The sequence below is a fragment of the Armigeres subalbatus genome, chromosome 2, assembly GCF_024139115.2.
Source record: "Armigeres subalbatus isolate Guangzhou_Male chromosome 2, GZ_Asu_2, whole genome shotgun sequence".
In the NCBI taxonomy this organism is placed as follows: Eukaryota; Metazoa; Arthropoda; class Insecta; order Diptera; family Culicidae; genus Armigeres; species Armigeres subalbatus.
The window spans coordinates 350,762,897-350,784,415 of NC_085140.1; the positions used below are offsets into that span (position 1 = coordinate 350,762,897).

Sequence of the window (21,519 nt, forward strand, 5' to 3'; positions counted from 1 at the left end):
ACGCACTACATGTCCAACCCACTGTAATCTGCCTTATTTTATCAACCTCCCTATGTCTGCATTTTTGTATACTTGATTTAACTCGTGGTTCATTCATTCGTCTGCTCCATTTATCATTTTCCACCACGCTGCCAAGTATTGAGCACAGCATTTTCAACTCAAACACTTTGAAAATTTGATAATCTGCATATTTTAACGTCCATGATTCATGGCCGTACAGGACGACTGGACAACGATGTGTACAGAGCTAGTTTTGTCAGTGTCTGTAGGTAGCGTCATGAAGTTACAAAATAATTTTCTGGAGGAATTTTCAAAGGATTACCCTGAGAAATTCTATATTAAATTGCTTCAAGTAGTTTTGGAAGAATTCCTATGGGAATTTCAGGAACAATTATTATCAAGGAACTTGCTAAGGAACTCCTAGAGGAATTACTAAAAAAAAATCCGAAGAAATATCAAATTGATTTTCAAAGAAATTCCAAAGCAAAATTCCGAAGCTGACAGAAATTTCCGAAGTAATCCGTTAATAAATTTCTGAAGGAGTTTTAGAGATTTGGAATTTTGAAACAATTTCCTAAGGAACTCCTAAAACATTCTCTAGATATTTAAAAAAAAAGGATTTTCAGAAGGTATATCCGAATTTCTGAACGAAGTCTTGACGGAATGTCCAAAGGAATTTTCGGAGATATCTAAGACTGTCAGAAGTTTCTTCAGGAGTTACTTTGAAAAAAACCTGCAGGGATTTCTTAAGGAAATTTCGTCCTAGAACTTTTGAAGGAATTCCAAAAGAATTTTAGAAGAATTTCTTGAGGAATTTTCGGGAAAACATCTTAACGATTTCCCCAAGGTTTTCTTAAACAAATTTCTGAAGGAACTTTTTCCGAACTAATTCCTGAGAAAAATTTCCGAATATAGCTGAGAGAATTTTCGAAAGACTTTCTGGAATTCGTTTCCGGAGGAGTTTTTGTAGAACTTCTTGAGGTAATATCCGAGAATTACAAAAAAAAATCCTGGAGAATTTTAGGAATGACTTCAGAAATACCAGGAGGCATTTCCTCTGAAATTCTATTAAAAATTTCTCCATAAATTCCTTTGAGAATTCCTCCGGAAATTCCTTCAAATCTTCCTTCAGAAATTCTTTTAGGGGTTGTCCATAAACCACGTAGACTCTTGAGGGAGAGGGGGTTCGAAAAAGTCTACGTCAGTCTACGAAGGGGGCTGGGGTATACGAAAAGTCTACGTAGACTTTTTTATTTAATTTTTTTTACGGAAAACATTTCATACAGCAGCTTTGTGCGAAGTTCACTTGTTTGATTTTTTTTTCGATTTTTCCGTTTTTTTGCAAGACTTTACCGAAATAATCTCTCGAATCTCTTATGGATTTCACTGAAGTAATAGTCTGAACTACGGCTTAAAAATATCATGATTTTAACAGCAAATTCTTCTGTGTTAAGCAAGAAAATTCTCCAAAGTATTCTATAAAAAATTTCGAAAAAAAAATCAAATTTTCCACTTGGATTACATTGATTACATTGTAGATTCTACTAAAATATCTTTTGATTTTCGGCAGGAACTTCTTTAGAAACTACAAGTGATTCTTTAAAATTTCCACGGGGAATAATATCGCACTTCGACGAAAAATTATTTAGAATTTACAAAGGAAGCATTTTGGAATTTCCAAAAGACATTCTTTGGAACTTTTAAAGGGAATTCTCTGAAATTTCCGTGAGAAATTCTTCAGAATTTCCACTAAAGATTTTCTGGGAAGTACCCGGGAAATTTTTCTTATTTTCTTAAATTCTTGGAATTTTTGCGAGGAATTGTTTGGACATACATATAAGCGAAATTCTTCGAAATTTAACGGCAATTTCTTCGGCAGTTCTAATGAAAATTCTTTGGAATTATCGATCGAAAAAGAAATTTTTGAAAACTTTCACAGAGAAATTATTTAATTTCTCACCAAAAACTCTTTGAGAGAAAGCATTAGTAATTTTCATAAAAAAATATTCTATTTTTTTACGATAAATTCACCACAAATTCAACTGAAATCCTCCATAAATTATCTGGAAAACTCTTTGGAATGTCCATAGGATTTTTTTTTAAAATTTCTTCAGGAAATCGCTTCTACTTTGCAAGAGAAATGTCAAAATATCGTAGGAAACCTTTAGCATGGTTTCAACGGGAAATAATTCAAAATTTTCACGGAAAATTTCTCGACATTTTAACGGGAAAACTTTTGGAATTTAGAAAAAATTCTTGAGATTTCAACGAAATGGAATTTTCAAGAAAAATATCGGAATTATCACGGAGAGTTCTTTGGAGTATTACCTGGAAACTTTGAAGGTTATCAATTGGGAAATTCTACGGAATTTCTACGACAAACTTTTTGAAATGTAGACTTGACGTTCTTGGAATTTCAACTCGAAATCTTAAAATTCTTGGGTTTTCTACAAATTTGATCCGGCATGAATAATTATAATTCAGATGCGTGACAGATTTTAAGCAGTGGCGCTCCTATGCAAGTGCCGGTGGCGGTGGCGCACACCTCTAGGAGGAATCAAATCCAACAGAAATTAAATTAATTGGCTTCGAGATTTGGTTTCAGGAGCTATGGACAGAGCATTAAATTTGATTTCGTTTTGAATTTTTAATTGATATTGAGTTGGATTTTATTCAGTTTCATTTTGTTAGGTTTGAAATTTGAATTTTACTGAAGTAAAAATAGATTTGTATATCTGAATTGCTGAAAACGTGGTTGATTTCCAATTTTTTTCCAATCACTTATGATTATGACATTTTGTTAAATTTGAAAAAAAAATTCGTAGATTTCAAGGGGGTAGGGAAGGGGTTTTGGAAAAGTCTACTAGAGGGCAAAGGGACGTGGGTTTGAAAATGTGAAAATTCGGCCTACGAGGTTTGTGGGAAGTTATTTAGAAATACTTTCAAAATCTCTTAAAGTAGTTCAAACGGGAATTATTTTCGAAAATCCATTCAGGCTCTCTTTTGAAAATGCCTTCGGAAATATATTTAGAAATTCCTGCACAAAACCCTCCAGGAATTTCTTCAAAAACTTCTCCAAAAATTCATTTCAGAGCTCCTCAAAAAATGTTTCTTGAATAATCTAAAGAACTCCACCAAGAATTCTTTTGGATATTTCACCAGGGGTTTCTTTAAAAATTTCTCCGAAAAGCCTCCCGGATCCCTTCTTAGATTTCTTCCAGGAAATCCATCGAAAATTAATTAGATAATGAAAAAGTTTTCGGTGGAGTTGCTAATTGAATGTTCGAAAAAATAAAACAAATAAATTAAACAACTAACATTGAAAAAATCCGAAGGTATTACTGAAAGAATTTCGTAAAGAACCCATGGAGGCATTTTCGATGTTCTGGAAAAATTCTCGAAGAATGTTTTAAAGGAATTGCTGGAAGTAGCTCTGAAGAAATTCATTAGGGAAATTTGGAAGAAATCCCTTATGCAATCTCTGTAAGAATTTATTTGAAGAATTCATAGAATAATTGGAATGTCCATAGGAAGAAATTCATGAGGAGGTATTCCTTTAAAAAATTGAAGAGTTGCTAAACAGTTTTTGGAGAAACCCCAAATGGAATTCATGAGGAGGTATTCCTTTAAAAAATTGAAGAGTTGCTAAACAGTTTTTGGAGAAACTCCAAATGGAATTTCTTGAGAAATTTATTAAGAAATATCCGGAGGAATCGCTAAAGAAACTTCCGAAAGAAATTCCTTAACGATTCTCCTAAGGAATTCTTAACAACATTTTCGTAGAAATTACTGAAACATTTTTTTTGTATGCATTCCATTCCATAAGGAATTCTTAACAACATTTTCGTAGAAATTACTGAAACATTTTTTTTGTATGCATTCCATAAGGAATTTCCTGAAGAAATTCATGAAGGATTTTTTGAAGAAATCCGTAATGGAATTTCTGAAAGAAATTTCGGAGAAATTTTGTAAGACATTTCCGGAAGAATACATGAAGTAATTTTCCAAGGTTTTTTATTGAAACTTTTCGCAGGAATATCTGGAGGAATTTACTAGGAAATATACCATGTGGTTTTGGCGCTTTGAGGATGTATTCAAGCCTTCACAAAAGCTTATGTGCCACAACAAACATAATTTGCGAGTCATCTACAGGCAGTGTTGTCTTACATTCTGTGCAAAAAATTCTGCTTTTTGATTTTACTCCATCTAAACGATGGATATTTAGAAAATTCAAATAGCCTTCTATTAGTTGCACTTACTTAGTTAAGATTGTAAAATCGTTTGGATGGAGCAAAATCATAGAGCAGAATTTTTTGCACAGAGTGTAGGACAACACTGCCTACAACAACCTGAATGAGATTTTGGCTTAGACGAATTCCAAAGACCATTTCAACATTTTTTGTATTTTTCTACTTAGTAGATTAAATCTACTAGATACAGCCTAATTCAAATTCACAAACTAATCAACCAACCAATTCATTATCCAATGTTTGTCACCACACTGTCTTAGAGGCACCATCACTTGAGGTAGATTTGAAATCGAATTCTGACGAGTTCCTCCTCAACAACATTCTAACAACTAACTAACAACAACAATCATAACACGAGTTTAGTACTACTCCAATCAATTCCACCACGTTGTATTGTCTTACAAATACGTACTTCGTGTCTGTAAGGCCATCTTCAGTTAATTGATTTTTTTTATTGCGATTAGTCATCGGCGTGGCAAAATTATGATCGGCGGCGCGCCGACCCAAAATCGCCGGCGGCGGCGGCGTGAATAAAACCACCGGCGGCGGCGCGGCGCGGCGGCGCACAGGTCTACCAAAAATATCATAAATAAAAAAGGGGAAGAAGTATTTCTTCTACATTTTAATTCCTGGTATGCATAGCCCTTCGATAGATTAAATGTTGCTTTAAAACACAGTGAGGATAATCTATATGGCATCCAGATAAGATAATCTCTAAAAACGCTTTAAAATCTGTATCTCGATAATTCGCGCAAGTGATTCATACATCTCCTGAACAATTAATTAAAAAAACAACAACAATCTTCACCACGCAAAAGCAAATCGAGGTATGTAATGCGTTGATGCCTTGCCACTACTTGTAACTGAAGCTGATTGTGGATACGCGCCGATAAACAAGTTTCGATCAGTAGGTCAATTAAAAGGGAATTAAGTGAAATGAAATGGAAAAACTAGCCCCATTTAGGGGCAGTTGATCCAGTGAACAATGATTGACACAGTTTCGGTTTGCTACTACAATGTGCTTACGGATCGCCGTATCCTGTTGTGATCGCATTGTCACTTATTTGGCACATGCAATGGTAAATAAGTAGCAGGTTCATTTAGTAGAATATTCTTGAACTAATGGTTGAATAGTTAATTTATCTGAAATTAATTGCATATTATTCGGCAACTCGGCCGTACGAAAACCATTTTTTTGTTAAATATCTTGGCTGTGCATATGCACAGCACATGTTTCGAAATGGACAAATTGATATGAAATTTGTCCATTTCGAAACATGTGCTGTGCATATGCACAGCCAAGATATTTAACAAAAAAAATTATCTGAGTCAAGTTTAGCACCCCACTGTAGACCAACATCCGATTATAAAGATCTTCCTTTCAATTCATGATCATTTTCTGTTTTCAATTATGGAGATGCCTTCTGTTTGATAATAAAATGTTAAACAATGGTAGATAACTATTCTATTTTTGCTTTTCTCGTACACTAAGTGTTCCTAAAGGCTATAATATTATATTATGTTCGCTCCGAAAACAAACTTTTGTAGAAGGTTAGGCGACCCATCCATAGTGTTATATATCGATCGACTCAGTTCGACAAATGTGATGTGTACTCACAACATTCATGTATAATTGTTTCCTATTAAAAATAAGCAAGATCGAAACATGGGCTCAGAAGTTATGGCTAAAGTACTATTGTTTATATGATGTACGAGAAACGCATCATTACCGCTAGGTAGATTGAAATTGGTTTTATTTTTTTGAAGCAATCAACTAAGTTCCAGTGCTATATGGGAGGTATATTGTTAGATTCCAGCCTACCAAAATGCTAAGGAGATATCCATATACCACGTGGGCAGGTTCTGTTCAATTTTCGATTCCTTCCTCCCCAGTCAATTTGATCAAAATATTTAAAAAAATAACCTTGAACATTCGCCATACATCCTCCTCACTCTAAATTGTCTACGTATATTTAATAAATTTTAATTATACAATTTTATTTGAACCGTTGCCAGAAAAAGTTATACATATACCATTTCTGTCCATTTTGTGTTTTTACATAAACGGCTTCTATTTTCAAGGATCTAGAAAGGGAATAACGAACAAGTTATTTTTGATTAATAAATGTGGAGATATATGTATGCTTATTTTTATTTCTGTTATATATCAGAATGGCCATTTCTTAGCCAGGAAAGTGGTACATGTACAGTTGTACACACTGAAATCAGCCAATAGTAAAAAAAACTTGTAATTTTGTGTGTTTCTCCAATAGATTTTTACACTATTTAGAATTTCAGGATGGCTTACTATTACTCATTTTTTTAGGGGCACCGTTTCATTTATTGAAATTAATTCAAATATTTTAAAAAGAGAATGGGATACAAAGCAAATAATCAGTGGCAATTTTTCAAGATAATATTTAATATGTATATGATTGTGCTACATTTGAAAAAAGTTACAGTTTCCAAACAACAATGAAAGCTATCGGCTCAATACACAGCGAAAAATCAGCGAAATTGATCAAATTTCAATTGTAAAAAGTAAGAATAAAAACATTGATTGATAATGCAATCTTCCGAAACCAACAGATCCCGTAGTTTTATTTTAGGGTAGACCTTAATTTAAAAACAAGTACATTACCCTGACCAACTATAAATTTGATCGTTCAGGTCAGTTTTCGCTCATCCTATGAATTGCATCATTATTCTATTATTTTAGCACATTAATTCGAGATTCACCATCCCAATCGCTTATGATCATTATTTTCCTGTTTTGCTTTCTCCGTAGCTTCTTCCACTGGTCCGCGCGCAAGACTACGACGGTAAGCCAACAGCTGCCAAACAGCCTTAATAGGCTTCCCAAAATTTGAAAATTACCCTGCCGTCGGCAAACGAACTCAGTTAATTTTATAACCTATTTATCCCGATGTAGTATAATTTTAATTGCTACTTAAATTGCACTAACACCTGCACCGACCACGTGTGCGTTCTCTGTTACTCTTTTATTTTTCCGTCTCTATTTTCTCATCATTCCTGGCTGCGCCGGACTGTTCCAGTGACTGATATTCAGTGCTCGTTTGCATCACAGGGGTCCAACCTGGGTGACATCATAACGGCCAAGCTGAAGAAACCGATCGGATTCAAGGGGGCACCCCTGTTCGCGGACGACCGTGCAGTGAACCCGGAAGCCGACTTCGCATGCTCCATCAAGCAGGACCGTAAAGACCCCAGCGACCTTAGCTTCGACCTCAAGATCACCGACTTCTCACGGTGCGGCGTGCTTAAGAGGAATGTAAGAATTTCGTACATATGCAACTGTTGTTCATGGGCGCCTCAAGTGCGCTTAATTTTGGTTACTGGGTCGTGTGAGGTTTTAATTCATTTGGGATGGGTGCTTTGTTGAAGATCGTGGAAGCTTTTTCAATGGGTTTTTATGGACAGGTGTTTATGAGCCATCTTTTATCGTTTTCTACTGAAAAATTTCGCGTGGATTTTGCTTTATTTTAGGGGTTTGTCCATGTGCGAATCTGGTTCCCACAGTTCCCATCAGTGGTAATGCAGTCTGATCAGGAGTTGATCATCATGTGCAAACCACCGGAGCCTACAGTTATTCAAAATAAGGCTGCTGGATTTGCTGGTAGTTTGTAAGTAACTATAAATAACATTACTTGATTTTATTTTTTTCCTCACGGAGATATTTTTGTCATCCAGCCCCCATGGAGCACGTGTTTCCGGTGTTGTAGAAGAAACTCCAGGTCGTCTGGAATACGAAGTAGCCCTATATAAGGAAGCACCTCCGATCGCAAGAATTGCTGGCATGAAAAACCTTTCTTCCAACTCTTTACCCTCGGTTACCAACAATGAAGTTCCAGTCGATCAAGCTGTTCCTATTGGAACGAAACTGCAGCTAAGAGCCCGAATTAGTGCACAAAGTGTTTGGAAGTATGTCAAGCTGTTGGAGGTGACCGTTTCTCCTGATCCAGATGATCCTCATGCTTCTGGTTCCGTTTCGTTGGTTCGTGATGGCTGCCGTAATCGCGATTTTGCTTCGATTATTCCTCACCAGCCAGCTAGGTATCGAGACAAACCGAATGAAGTATTCTTGGATTTTGAAGCTTTCCTGCTAAGCTCGATGAAGGAACGCAGCACACTTTGGATCCATTCTCAAATAAAAGCCTGTATGGACGCGATGGATTGTCAACCGGACTTCTGCTTGGATCTGTATGAGCCTACCAAGCGAAAGGGTATAGTCACCAAACTGTAAACATTTTCAAAAATTGCTAACCATTGATATTCGATTTGTAGGGCTAGGAAGACGCCGTCGCTCGGTAGGAGAAGTTGCTCACGGAAATCTTTTGTCTATGATCGGACACGATCGACATCGCCGAGCTGCGCTAAATACGACCGAATTCACAAAATTCAAGGAGAATATTGAATACACCGTGATCATGCCGGGTCAGTATGATGATCTGAGGTACAAGGAGGTTCCAGATCAATGCAAGAATTTTGTATTGATCTCTGGTCTGCTTGCCGGATTGCTGGCTCTTTCGACGATAATTGTGAGTATTTGATAAACAAGTATTGAGTGAAATGAAGATAACATTTTTTTCGGACTTTTAGACTTGTGGTTTGGCATCACGACTTCAAGGCAATGGGAAGAAGTCTTCGATCGACGAACTCAACGTCAAAGGTTACTCCGGTCGGGCTATCGTCCAGTGATATGTGCAAAGCTCTATTTTTTCTCCAACCACCCAATTAAGCAACCGCGATCCAAAATGTTACATCAAAGAATTCGTCACCTCCTGCATCCAGTAAATGAATTACCCAATCAAGCAATTAGACTATGAGCGCTACAGAACATTGTATAAATTTAAGAAGCTAGGCAAAACAAATAGTTAGATTGTAAGTTGTAGCATCCATCTTGAGGGATCAGAGACAACAATTGGAAAACTGGCAACACTGTGACATAAGCCCAATTTTTAAACCTTCCTACATTTTCGTTCGGAGAAAATTAATTTAAAAATTGGGCTTACCAGTTCCGGAACCAGTGCTACGTGTAGAGAAAATCGAATGGTAACACACGCAACGTAGAACTGCATTTCTCCTTTTAGAACAAGCGAAAATCCGAGGCTGGTAGTGCACTTGCTGCCAGCTAAAGCATTTAATGTAAACGTCTATTTATTGATATTTTTCGAGTAAGATTATTTTAACTAGATAGCAAGTGCGCAGCAGAATCATTCCGAACTAGGCGTGAATTGTACAGTGATTTTATTCGTTAATAAATAGTTGAGTTTCAATATGAATAGCAGGTGTTGTTTGGCATTTAATGAAAGAAAACCCTTCTTACCTACGCCACACGTTGTTGGCGCCTTCCTGATGCATAAAAATAGGCAAAAAAAACAAATAAAAATCGCTGATACGTAAATAGATTTTAAAATTCTCATTCATGCAGAGTTCTTCTAAATTCTGTGGGGGTTTTATGTTAATATGTTACATAGCTGATATTAGGTAAAAAATTGTACATAAAGAAAGCCCTGACCCCTAATTGGGAGAGAAAAAACCAAGGGACTGAAGAGAAGGGTAATACGCCTACCCACCATTCATTCAATATGGCGTACAATGTTTTTGTTTTAATTTCGTTTAATACATGATAACAAAGTTTTGGAAGTACCGACAAGCTATTTTTAGACATAAAGAAGCCATACAAACACAAAAGGCTCGATGTACCTGAACTAATTGCAAGTTTTCGCCAGGAGAAATTAATTGCCGATAATTTGCACTAACTGCGTATGAACCAATCACCCAAAGTAAGCGCTGAATTCGGGTACACTACCCAGAAACTGGGTACCAAAAACAGAAGTACCAAAAACGATGTTGGGTGGAGTGCCATTGTACCGCGGATGACAGGCGTTTCACCTTCCTGGAAAAAAACGACTTATTTTGAACGGCAATATAGACAGTTGGCCCAAAAAGTATTTGTCTAGCTGCATACCTTTTTTTTTACTAAAATATAAAATTAAGGTGAGAAAAGCGAAATCATAAAACTGTTTTTTTTAAATTTGGTAGGAGATTTTTTCTTGCATAAGATTAATCATTGTTATTGTTATTGAGTTCGACGCGGAAAAATAAAGGCACCATGATGGGTCGGAAAAGTAGAAATCCTGGAATATTCCCGTTGGAATTTCTGAATCATTTCCGCCGGAATCCCTGGAGGATTCCCGTCGACATTCCGAGAGGATTTGGAATCCCTGGAACATTCCTGTCGGAATATCTTACGGATTACCTTCAAAATTCCTGGATGTTTTCTTCGGTATGCTCGGAGGATTCTCGTTGAAATACCTGTTGCATTTTTTTTATTTGAGATAGATATAATATTAATCAAATATGCAAAAATATCCATTGCTTATTATCCACCACTGAGAAAAGAGAATATGGATGAGTGCGGCTGATCCGCAATTGCCTTAGGTGGTATTTATCACATTACCACTAAGATAACTTAATGAGGTGGTAAAATGGGCGAGATTTTTTTAAAAGAAGCTCAAAATAAAGAAAATAGATAAAGGGGCTATAGCCCCCTAGGCATCAGGGCTAGTTACGCCAAAGACTAAATCTATCACATGTTGTGCATATGCATAATCGAGATTCAGACACAGAAATTTTTGCATAGCTCGAGAACTAATAACAGAATAAATCAATTTTAGGCGATACGAAGTTCTTCGGGTCTGCTAGTATTTCATATACTTGAATATTTAGAGGTATTTAGGACCTAAACATATACAATTTGATATTAAAAAGATTTAAAAAGTGTCTATACCTCTTTTGATTACTAATAGTTTTCTTCTTCTGCCATCAGTAAATACCTACCTGTATACCTGGTTGGCTACAGCGTCGATACACCTGTGCCTGGCGTATTGTAGAGTTCCATAATCGTCGGTATTGGGCGATGTTTCTCCAGGTTCCACAGCTTGACCGTCACCGACTACGTCCATCCTGTTCCTTAATACACTTTTATTTTCACCGTTCAACAAATCTTCGAAGTGCTCCTTTCACCTGGCTGCCACCAAAGTTTTGTCTGTCAGCAAATTCCCCTCTCGGTCATTGCACACGGCGGACACTGGCGCAGTCTTATGTCATTGACAGTTGCGTAAAACCTCCGCATATCGTTTCTATCCATGTTCTCCTGCGCTCCAGCTATCACACTCTCTTCGTGTTGCTTTTTTTCTGTGGTGGATTTGTTTCTCTTCTGCCCTTGCTACACTGTACCGCTCTCTGTTGGAACGGGTGAGAGCCAGTAGCATTCGACTCCTTGCAACATTTTTCTCGTCCGTCACTCGCTGGCACTCCTCATCAAACCAATCATTTCGTTGGCGTCGCTGTGCAGTGCCTAACACTTTCTGCACTGTTGTAGTCACAGCTTCGTGGATATTTTCCCACAATCTGTTGACGTTGCCAGATCTGGTGGCATCTCCTATCCGCTCGTCCAGCTTCTGGTGGTACTGTTCAGCAACTCCTTCAACTGACAAACGTTGGATATTGAAACGCATCATTCTGTTGTTTCGTGAATTCGTGACGCTGGAAAGTTGCGTCTGAATTTTTGCAATTACAAGATAGTGATCCTAGTCGATGTTCGGACCTCTGGAGGACCGCAGACAGACGTTTAACCTCATACATTTGAATTCGATTTTCTTGTGTAAATTTTTAATTCTAAATACGTTGGAATTGCACAGCACGCTAGCGCCGGCTATACAACTTATTGCTACATGAAAACTGACGTTTTGTCATATAGCCTTCTACTCTGACCCTTCTACCTCACCCGCGTTTGCCACCCACCAAAGCATGGAGGCAAAACAGAAACACTCAACAAAGATCTTCCCACACGGCCGCAAAAATCATTTTTATCTGAACGACTATACAATCGACTTTTACAATGTAGCTAAAGCGAATTACTTTACTTGCAATTCATGCCACGATATAGTAAAGGAATTGTGAAGCTGCATGTATGCTATTTCGGAACATTCGCATTGGCTCTTTTAGATCCTTTCCCATGCGTGTTTTTTTTCCGTTGTGATTCGAAAACATGTGCCTGGACCGAAAATCGTAGATTTTTTCGTTGCAAAACCAACGAATAGTCCAGTCAAGTAAGACATGGAAAAGAATCTAAAAATCAAAAATGAAATAACCCATTCTGAGTAAAAAATAGGGGAACGGTTCGCCACTTCATCTCATAGCTCTTATTTCCATCCCATCAAAAACAAAGCAATGGTAAAAAATTTGGTTTGTTTATTATTTTTGTGATTTTTTTTCAGCAGTGAGCACGCATGTTGACAAAAAGATGCGACGAATTTGGTGCCGTATTTCTTTGTTTTGCGATAAGATGGAAATAGCTGGAGATCGGAACATTTCCCCTATCATCTCTGGCGTGCTGAACATTTGTCGATTTATTTTTCAACAGCGCGTTTGTGTGTGATTCATACATTTTTATTAAGAGTCCCATCGAGCAGATCCGATCAAGAAACTAAAAGATTTTGACGAAATCAAAAATCAAAACAAAACAGCAAAAAACGTTTGCCGTTTTGACATGTGGCGCATATTGCTACTTGGCAATCCGACGGCCATGTTTTTTACACAAGTTAGTGAGTCGAACCTGAACGTCTGTCTGCGTTTTAACTAAAAGTTAAACGAATCGGTGGAATAGTTCACAGCCTTAGAAAGACAGATAATAATAAGGCTTTGATCCGATTCGTGAATCAAAATCGAATTAAACTCAAAAGTGACAGTTCTAAAATTTCCAAATAACCCTGCTCGCAGAGCAAGATTACTTTTGACAGATATCGAATCATTTTTGATAGATGTTTTGTTGGTCTTGCTGGGTAGCACCAGCCATTCTTATGAGCGGGGGATTTCATCATTTCCGTACTGTAACTTTTAAGTTTAATTCGATTTTAGTTCACGAATCGGACCAAAACCTAAATCAAATCCCTTACGGGGCCAAAAGAGAAAAAATGGGTATAAGCCATTTTATAGAAAGCACAAATGACAGGAGACCTAACACTAATGTTTACATTTTACAAGGAATATGTGCGAAAATGGAATGAAATGATGATGATAATGACGAAATGATGATGGTTTGCATGCAAATTTACCAAAACAAAGACCGAGCCGTCCACCCAAAATTTCGATCATTTGTTCGAATCTTTCATATAAAATGGTTTAGGCTTTGGTCCGATTCGTGAATTAAAATCGAATTAAACTTAATAGTAACAGTTCAAAAATTTCCAAATAACCCTGCTCGCAGAGCAAGTTTACTTTTAACAGACATTGAATCATTTTTGATAGATGTTTTGTTGGTCTTGCTGGGTAGCACCAGCCATTCTTATGAGCGGGATTTCATAATTTCCGAACTGTCACTTTTGAGTTTATTTTTTTTTTAAATTCGAGAATCGGACCAAAGCTTATAAACGTGGTAAATGAAATAAACATTCATTCGGGTGGATTTTATTCAGCGTTTTGAATTATTTCACGTTCTGTTTTGCTGTGTGGTTGAAGTGATCTCAACTCGGATTTGAAAATTTCGATGTTTATTTTGTGGCAGTAATGTTGTAGTGTTAAACGAGTTTGTTTATATGCAGATTTGTGGATGGCGATCGTTTTACTTTCTTAGTTTCAAGAATTTAGTGACACGATAAGAAATTCTCAATGTTGAACGACTGGAGAACTTGGTGTCGCTTGTGTGCTAATGAGTGCGCTACCTTCAAGATGGAATCGTTGGATGAGCTGAATGAAATATTGACGAGACATTTTAAACTATCGGTGAGTAAGAACCATAAACAATGCTACATATTCGATTCTTTTGAAAAATAATTTTCTTTTATATAAGACTATCAGTACCTTTTGTGGCCTAGCATATGATATTGGATGATGTATCAATAATATACGATTCAAAATTTCAGATACAAGATCATGACGAGGTATGCAGCCGTATCTGTGAAGGATGTTACAATTTTATCAACAAGCTGGATTATTTCGAAGAGCGGTGTCTTCAAACGAGCAAGATGTTAGTTCAAATGTATGAGGCTAGCATCAATTCTGATGAGCTGATAGAAAGTTATATCCAGGATCTACGGCTTCGGTTTCTAAGTGACCCTTTAGTGCCTTTTGTCGATTCGGACACAGATCGAGGTACTCAAGAAGATATTAAAACAACCATCGAAGTTCAGGAAAGTCAGGTCATGCAGGAAGAACGGGGGTACAATTCGAGTAAGCTTGATAGAACTTCGACATCTTATCAAAAAAGTACACTATCTCGAAAAAAATTTAAAGTAATGTTGAACTATATAATGTTATACTTTTCTAGAACGGTCGTCCAGGAAAATGGCAACAAAAAATAAAAATAGGAACAAAAATACATTAAATGACATTTCTGAAAGCGATAGTGATTTTGATGTTGATCAGGATGAGGATTACAATGCACTTAACGAATGTGATTCTAATAGTGAAAAAGAAGCAGAAGCAGCCCACAGCCGAAATATGAACGACACGCGAATAAAACCGTCGTACAACAAGAAGATAAAACCAAAATGCGAAATATGTGATATAACGTTTGGAGCTCGTTCACTATACGTATCACATTTGCGGAAAAAGCATCCTGATTCCAAGGAACTGTCATTTGTGTGTTCTTCATGTAACGAGCGCTTTCTGTCGCAACGAGAACTCACATTTCATGAACTTTCTCATATTCCGAGTGATCAGACGTTGGATCTACTTTGCGAATATTGTGACAAAAAGTGAGTACATAATTTTATAAAGTGCACATTTCGGCCTTATATTGCTGCGGATGAGCTGTTCCCTGTCCAGTATGAAGTAGAAATGTTGATTAATAACAAATTATTTATTTGTAGGTTTAGCGATCCACGGGTTGTAGATGCACATGTGCTAGAGGTCCATTGCGGAGCACGGAAATACATTTGTGCGGAATGTAAACAAGCTTTTGCTACAAAAGATGAGTTGAAGGGACATGAGTGCAAAAGTAAGGAGAAGAGATTTCTTTGCGCTCATTGCCCGAAAAAATTTAAAAATTTGTGCCGGCTTAAGGTTTGTAATTAATTCCAGAAACTGTACACCAAGATGACGAACCTTTAATTATTTTTAGATACATGAAGACACCCATAAAGATACATCATACGTTTGTCCCGATTGTGGACTCGCGCTGAACACGCGACGAACGCTGCAAATGCATATGATTGTACATTCGGACCAGAAAAAATACAAGTGTGACTTTTGTGGCAACGAGTACAAACGGTCAAAAACACTGAAGAATCATCTTGTTATACACACCGGAGAAAAACCTTACATGTGTCCGTTTTGCGGGAAAACATTTGCTTTCGGATCTGCATGTAGAATCCATAAGAAAAAGGTGCATCCCAAGGAAGTGGCATTACTGGACGCATCGAAAAAGTGAATGGCAAGTGGACACCTGGTTTTATTCAGACTGTGGATTTATTTATACACCGAGATTCACTTCTAATCATCTACATAAGGGCTTAGGCAGGTTCAGTTTCAGAGGGTTGACAAACGTTGTAGTTGAGTTTAAGAATGTTTGATTAAAAGAAACCGTCAGACAGTAATAAAATGATTCGTGTCAAACTCGAAATAATAATAAGTTTCCAATTTGCAAACTGGACAATTCATTATGAGGCTTCTGGGGAAAAAATCCGCGGACCAAATTCCCGAGTTGTGAGGCTACCTTTAAGTGCTGAAGCGGATGTTGCACATAGTTGAAATTCTTGGCGATGTTTCACATCTGTTTCGATGACACATGGTTGGATTGAAGTCTCGTCCCATATTCGATTTCTAACCGCTTATCTGCGCTCAAATTGAATACAGCCTTCTACACAACTTCCCCATTTGTCCATTTCTTATGTCAGCTGATCAGGGCTCCTGACGAACTAATGTGATCAAAAACATTTCGCCCACCTCAGCCAAAGGGACCCAAGCTATGGTGATTTTGAATGACCGTTTTGATGAAGCACTTCAAGCTTTCCATACCTATCTTGTTTAGAAGATACGCTAAGTACATATTACCAGGTTTTATTGACCGAAAAGCCACTGTGAAAAAGCTTCTCTCCCCACTGACGTCCCTGTATTTGCGGCGTGAAGAAATTCTTGTATTCCATGAAGCTTTTGCTTCATGTACAGTATCTTCCCGCTTATCCGGACCTCACTAATCCGACGACTCGTTAGTCCGAATCTTTCTAATTAGCAATTTTTTGGATTAAAAAGTATCAACACCCATGTAAGCCATGTAAACACATTATGCTGTCAGTTTTTAAAATTGTGCTGTGATTGTGATCGGATTAACGAGAGAAACCGCGATAGTTCGGCCATACATTTTTCGGATTAGCGGGGGTATACTGTACAGATAAAAATTGCAAGGGAACTGGAGGGTCTAATACTAAGGACACACCTGTGGTACTTGTACCATGGTACAAGAGAACAAGAAAATTATTCCAAGACTATCTTTAATAAATACAATAATTGGTATGGTATTCATTTCAAGATTCTTGTACCATGGTACTTGTAACACCAGTGTGTCATGTAAGTAAACATGTTTGGTGTCAACCGAAGATGAACTTTTATCCAGCAATCCCCAGATCATAATTTCGTGTCAGTAGTAAAGGCGGTTATGTTATGAAATACTCTTGGAAATACTTAAAGACTCAACATGGATAGATTTTACTCTCGTTTAAGGCTCAAATCACCATCATCTAGTCATTGACGAGAAAGACAGCCACGTGCTCGTACCACCCGCCAGTAATAAAACCACCCACCGAGGATAAAAAGCAGTCTCCAGCTGGATGGTGTCGTATCGGACAATTATTGATGTTACTACCCTAGAGAAATGTGTAGAAATAGAGTGGAGAGAAGCTACGAAGCGAATAGCAAGGGAAGTTGACCTACAGCCAGGAACGAGTAAAGGTGTACCTTCGCTGTGCGGTACGTTTTATAAATAACTGATAGTGTCCTAAATTTATCTACGGAATCCGAATACCCCGTTAGCACATATGGGGGAAGTATTTTTGTTTCAAAACTACATAATCCAATAGCGAAGACAAATATATCCGGTGGATGGTTCATTTGGTTGTGTTTCGCATTCAACATTGTTATGTTGATGCATGATTGAGTGTTTAATTTTGATAAAATATCGAAAACAAAAGTGTGCATAAAAATTGTCTCGCCATAACAAAAAGGTGGTAGGGAATTAACACTGTTGTTTACATTTTAGAACCAAATCCAGATGTCACACATGTCGGGGTAGGGATTCAGTGCTCCGCCTTCTCCCCCTGACTTGTTAACAACCGCTGAACAGGTCCGCAATCCCGAAGCTGTCACTTTCATAGAAGAACTGTCAATAGGCCTTTTCACGAGACGTTTAAAAACAGCTGATTTTACCGTCAATTGACAGTTCTTCTATGAAAGTGACAGGTTCGGGGTTGCAGGCCTGTTCAGCGGTTGTAAACAAGTGCAGTCTCGGCAGTGTCACATGAAAAGGCCTATTGAGCTGTTTTAAAACGTCTCGTGAAAAGCCCTATTGACAGATCAGAACACCTAATATATATGTACGCACCTTGGTGTGGTCGAGGTGATCTCAGTTTGAATTGTGTTGTTATGATTTACAAAGTTTGTTCACATTGTGGTTTCATTTCTAGAAATAAAATTATTTAGTTCCAAAGGCCAAAGATACATACTCAATATGTTGAGCGATTGGAGAACTTGGTGCCGCTTGTGTGCTCATGAGTACGCTAGCTTTGAGTTGGAATCGTTGGATGAGCTGAATGAAATAATGAAGAGGCATTTCCATTTTACGGTGAGTTTCTTAGATACATGTCCAATGGACATATATACTATGGTGAGGAAGAAGACTGAATGCAAGCGTATTGGACGATGGAAAATGTAAACAAAAGATGGACTTACAGGGGTTATACAAAAAGGTTGAGGTAGGTAAAATTATGTCGAAACTCAAATCATCATAACATAATCCGATTTTGATAAAATTAGAACCATCAGAACCGGACGCTTTTTCTAGTATACTGTTCCCCTGCAAAACCTAAGATTGGTCCTTGGCCACCGGAGATGTTCCGGGTTTTCCGAAGGTATGTTCAAGATGCAATTTTTCCACTGCTTGTCATTTTACGTGACGTTTACTTTCATCATGTAGATCGAGAATCCTTCAAAACTACGCAAAGATATGGCCATTTCCGTAAAAAACAACTCCGGGAACATGATAAAATGATAACATCGGAATAATGCAAATATGAGTATCTATCTTCATGGCTTTGCGAGACGATGATTACAGAAACATTTCCAGAATGATAGTGTCCACTGCCGTCCTTATAGTATGTTCCAAGGGCCTTCCAGGAGGGGCCGGTTCTGGCACCGTCTGGAACTAAGCATATATCTTCTTATTGGCATTACATCCCCACACTGGGACAGAGCCGCCTCGCAGCTTAGTGTTCATTAAGCACTTCCACAGTTATTAACTGCGAGGTTTCTAAGCCAGGTTACCATTTTTGCATTTGTATATCATGAGGCTAACACGATGATACTTGTATGCCCAGGGAAGTCAAGACAATTTCCAATCCGAAAATTGCCTAGACCGGCACCGGGAATCGAACCCAGCCACCCTCAGCATGGTCTTGCTTTGTAGCCGCGCGTCTTACCGCACCTCTTAGGAAGGCCCCTACTAAGCATATATGGGTATCAAAATTCATGTTTTCCCAAGACGATGAATATAGGATCTTTATTAAAGATACATTATGATGACTGTAAGACTCTCTGGCCAATTTGTGACAGGTTCCGGGTGTTCTGCAAAAGTGACATTTGTTCAGGGTGTATGGCCAATCCCGTACCGTTTTTACGAAAATGGCCATATCTTTGCGTATACCAAACGGATTTTCGATCTGCAGCCAGCATTGGTCAGCATATTAGTTCTAGTTTCCAGGGAGAGTATAAAACATGATGGCAGTAAACGTCAGATAAAACGACAAGCAGAAGAAAAAATGCATTTTCAACATAGATTCGGAAAACCCGAAACATCTCCGGTGGCCAATGGCCAATCTGAGGTTTGGCATGGGGACAGTATACTAGAAGAGTTTCCGCGTCCGAAGGTTCTGGTTTCATCGAAATCGGATCATTCTACGCAAAATTATGCTGATTTTAACTTCGACAAAATTTTGCCTATCTCAACCTTTTTATCTAACCTCTGTACATAATTGCACGGTTTCTTATTTCTGTTATTTTGAATGTAGTTGTGACCCAAGTAACACAAACTTCCTTTGAAAGTACGTTTTTCGCTTAATCAGCTCAGTCAAGCTTTTGGTTACTTGGGGAGATTTAATTTAGTAAACAACGCCATTGGTGCATTTTCACACTTCATAACTAGTTTAGTTTTTTGCCCCTATAGTCAGTGGTCTACCTGAACAGCCTAAAAACCAATGAGAGAAGAATTTGATTATCATTGGCTTTTAGTTCAAGTTACCGAGTATACTATTTATTACAATATGCTGTTCAAAATTACAGATACAAGATCTCGACAAAGTAAGCAGCTGTATCTGTGAAGGATGCTACAATTTCATCAATAAGCTGGACGATTTTGAAGTACGCTGTTTCCAAACGAGCAAGATGTTGTTTGAACTTTGTGTAGCTAGCACAACTTGTGACAATTTGTTAGAAAGCTTTATCCAGGATTCACGTTCTCGATTTTTAAGTCAGCCTTTTGTAGCCAGTAAAGATGATAATGTATGCCTCAATTTGAATACAGACCGAGCTAAGCAACAAGAAACCACCATGACGAGAATTAGTAGCGATGTTCAACATGAGTCCCTTGAACCTGAAACGATTGAGGATTTACAAGAAGACCTTGAAACCACATTCGAAATTGATGATAGTCGAGTGATGCAAGCAGAGCATACAATGGAACCAACAAGCAAGCCAGAGGGGGACAATTTAGTTATATTTGACGAAATGTCGTCATCCAAACGAGAAGGTATTTATATTATTCCAAAGCTTACTAGGTTTTGTACACATTTTTAATTGTTATACTATTCTAGAACAAACAACAAGGGAAACGATAACATTATCCAATGAAACAAGTAAAAAGGGATACAAACCAACTTTGAATGACGTTCCTCAAAGTGATTTATACGATGATCAGGATGTGGATTACAATGCCTTGAACGAATTGGAGTCTGAGAGTGAAACAGAGGCAGAAGAAACTTGTGAAACAGGTCGAAATAATTCAGCAAAAAACAATGAGACAATGCCAACGTCCGGACGAGAAGTTGAAATGCCTTCGCTTGCTAATCTTCCAAGTGATCAAAAGTTGGATTACTCTTGTGGATATTGTGATAAGAAGTGAGTATTGAATACTGGCCGTTATTATGGGTTCCACTTCACCGGGAAAAGGAAAAAATGTGATGTGGAATGATCGAAATCCTATAACGGTAATAATTTTTTTTTCGGTATTTCGCTTCGCTTTTCCTCTTTATGTAAACATAGTTATATGAAGTAGGTCATGATAGTGATAAGGCCCGTCTTATAGAATGCTTCGGTGAGGACTGATCTCAAAACATGTATCTCGTTTATTTTAAGGTTTAGTGAACTACGACTTGTACAAGCACATTTCAAAGAGATCCATATCGGAGAGCGGCCATACAGCTGCAAGGATTGTAATCAATCTTACGCCACTGAACAATCGTTAGAAGAGCATAGAGCCACCCATCTAAATGAAGAGTTATATCAATGTTCTTATTGTCCGAGAAAAGTTAAATATTTATTTCGACTTAAGGTTTGTAACTCATTCTAGTTAAGCTATGAATTCAGATAATTTAGGATGTTATCCTTTTTAGCTCCATGAAAGCGTCCATAAAGAAGCATTACACATTTGTCCTCACTGTGGTGTGCAGCTGAAAACAAAGCGAACGCTGAGATCGCATATGCTTACGCACTCGGTTGACAAAATGTTCAAGTGCCCGCACTGTGACTGTGAGTACAAGCGATCAGTATCACTGAGAACCCATATTGTCAAACACCCGGGAGTGAAGCTCTTCAAGTGTACGTTTTGCGAAAAAGAATTTGTTTTCACCTTCCAGCGTAGAGCTCATGAAAAAATATTGCACCCCAAGGAATTCGCGTTATTAGAGGCATCAAAAGGTGAATCAGGATGATCAAATATTTCTCATGTTGAGAATAATATACTAAACTAATAAAATAA

The 21,519-nt window shown here is 37.7% G+C and overlaps 3 protein-coding genes across 4 annotated transcripts in view; all 3 read left to right on the forward strand.

Moving 5' to 3' along the window:
- LOC134217080 (uncharacterized) overlaps positions 1-9,553 on the forward strand; it is a 97,393-nt gene extending 87,840 nt beyond the window's left edge. Inside the window, exons 3-8 of the mRNA XM_062695842.1 lie at positions 7,039-7,072; positions 7,307-7,542; positions 7,758-7,894; positions 7,962-8,494; positions 8,556-8,809; positions 8,871-9,553. Of these exons, the coding sequence (XP_062551826.1) occupies positions 7,039-7,072; positions 7,307-7,542; positions 7,758-7,894; positions 7,962-8,494; positions 8,556-8,809; positions 8,871-8,969 (1,293 nt within the window). The 3' untranslated portion in view covers positions 8,970-9,553. The remainder of the gene's footprint in view (positions 1-7,038; positions 7,073-7,306; positions 7,543-7,757; positions 7,895-7,961; positions 8,495-8,555; positions 8,810-8,870) is intronic.
- Positions 9,554-13,802: 4,249 nt separating this feature from the next.
- LOC134217081 (zinc finger protein 486-like) lies at positions 13,803-15,909 on the forward strand. 2 transcript variants are annotated; one of them, XM_062695844.1, is made up of 5 exons: positions 13,803-14,060; positions 14,201-14,507; positions 14,605-15,034; positions 15,149-15,341; positions 15,400-15,909. In XM_062695844.1, exons 1-5 carry the CDS (start codon positions 13,947-13,949, stop codon positions 15,706-15,708), a joined length of 1,353 nt encoding a protein of 450 aa, XP_062551828.1. In that variant the 5' UTR covers positions 13,803-13,946; the 3' UTR covers positions 15,709-15,909. The 2 variants fall into 2 exon arrangements, with proteins under 2 accessions (XP_062551828.1, XP_062551827.1); XM_062695843.1 differs by having other exon boundaries at positions 13,804-14,060; positions 14,201-14,543.
- A 1,985-nt stretch (positions 15,910-17,894) lies between these two features.
- Positions 17,895-21,519, forward strand: LOC134217082 (zinc finger protein 558-like). Its single transcript, XM_062695845.1, has 5 exons — positions 17,895-18,114; positions 19,827-20,292; positions 20,357-20,660; positions 20,898-21,093; positions 21,155-21,519. Exons 1-5 carry the CDS (start codon positions 18,001-18,003, stop codon positions 21,470-21,472), a joined length of 1,398 nt encoding a protein of 465 aa, XP_062551829.1. The 5' UTR covers positions 17,895-18,000; the 3' UTR covers positions 21,473-21,519.

What these genes read in the sequence shown, in the direction of transcription:
- LOC134217081 (XM_062695843.1), top strand. Translation starts at nt 13,947, where the DNA reads ATGTTGAACGACTGGAGAACTTGGTGTCGCTTGTGTGCTAATGAGTGC. An exon ending in TTCGACATCTTATCAAAAAA is followed by an intron (nt 14,544 to 14,604) that starts GTACACTATCTC and finishes ATACTTTTCTAG; the next exon opens with AACGGTCGTCCAGGAAAATG. An exon ending in AAAATTTGTGCCGGCTTAAG is followed by an intron (nt 15,342 to 15,399) that starts GTTTGTAATTAA and finishes AATTATTTTTAG; the next exon opens with ATACATGAAGACACCCATAA.
- LOC134217082 (XM_062695845.1), top strand. Translation starts at nt 18,001, where the DNA reads ATGTTGAGCGATTGGAGAACTTGGTGCCGCTTGTGTGCTCATGAGTAC. An exon ending in AGAGGCATTTCCATTTTACG is followed by an intron (nt 18,115 to 19,826) that starts GTGAGTTTCTTA and finishes TCAAAATTACAG; the next exon opens with ATACAAGATCTCGACAAAGT. An exon ending in AATATTTATTTCGACTTAAG is followed by an intron (nt 21,094 to 21,154) that starts GTTTGTAACTCA and finishes TATCCTTTTTAG; the next exon opens with CTCCATGAAAGCGTCCATAA.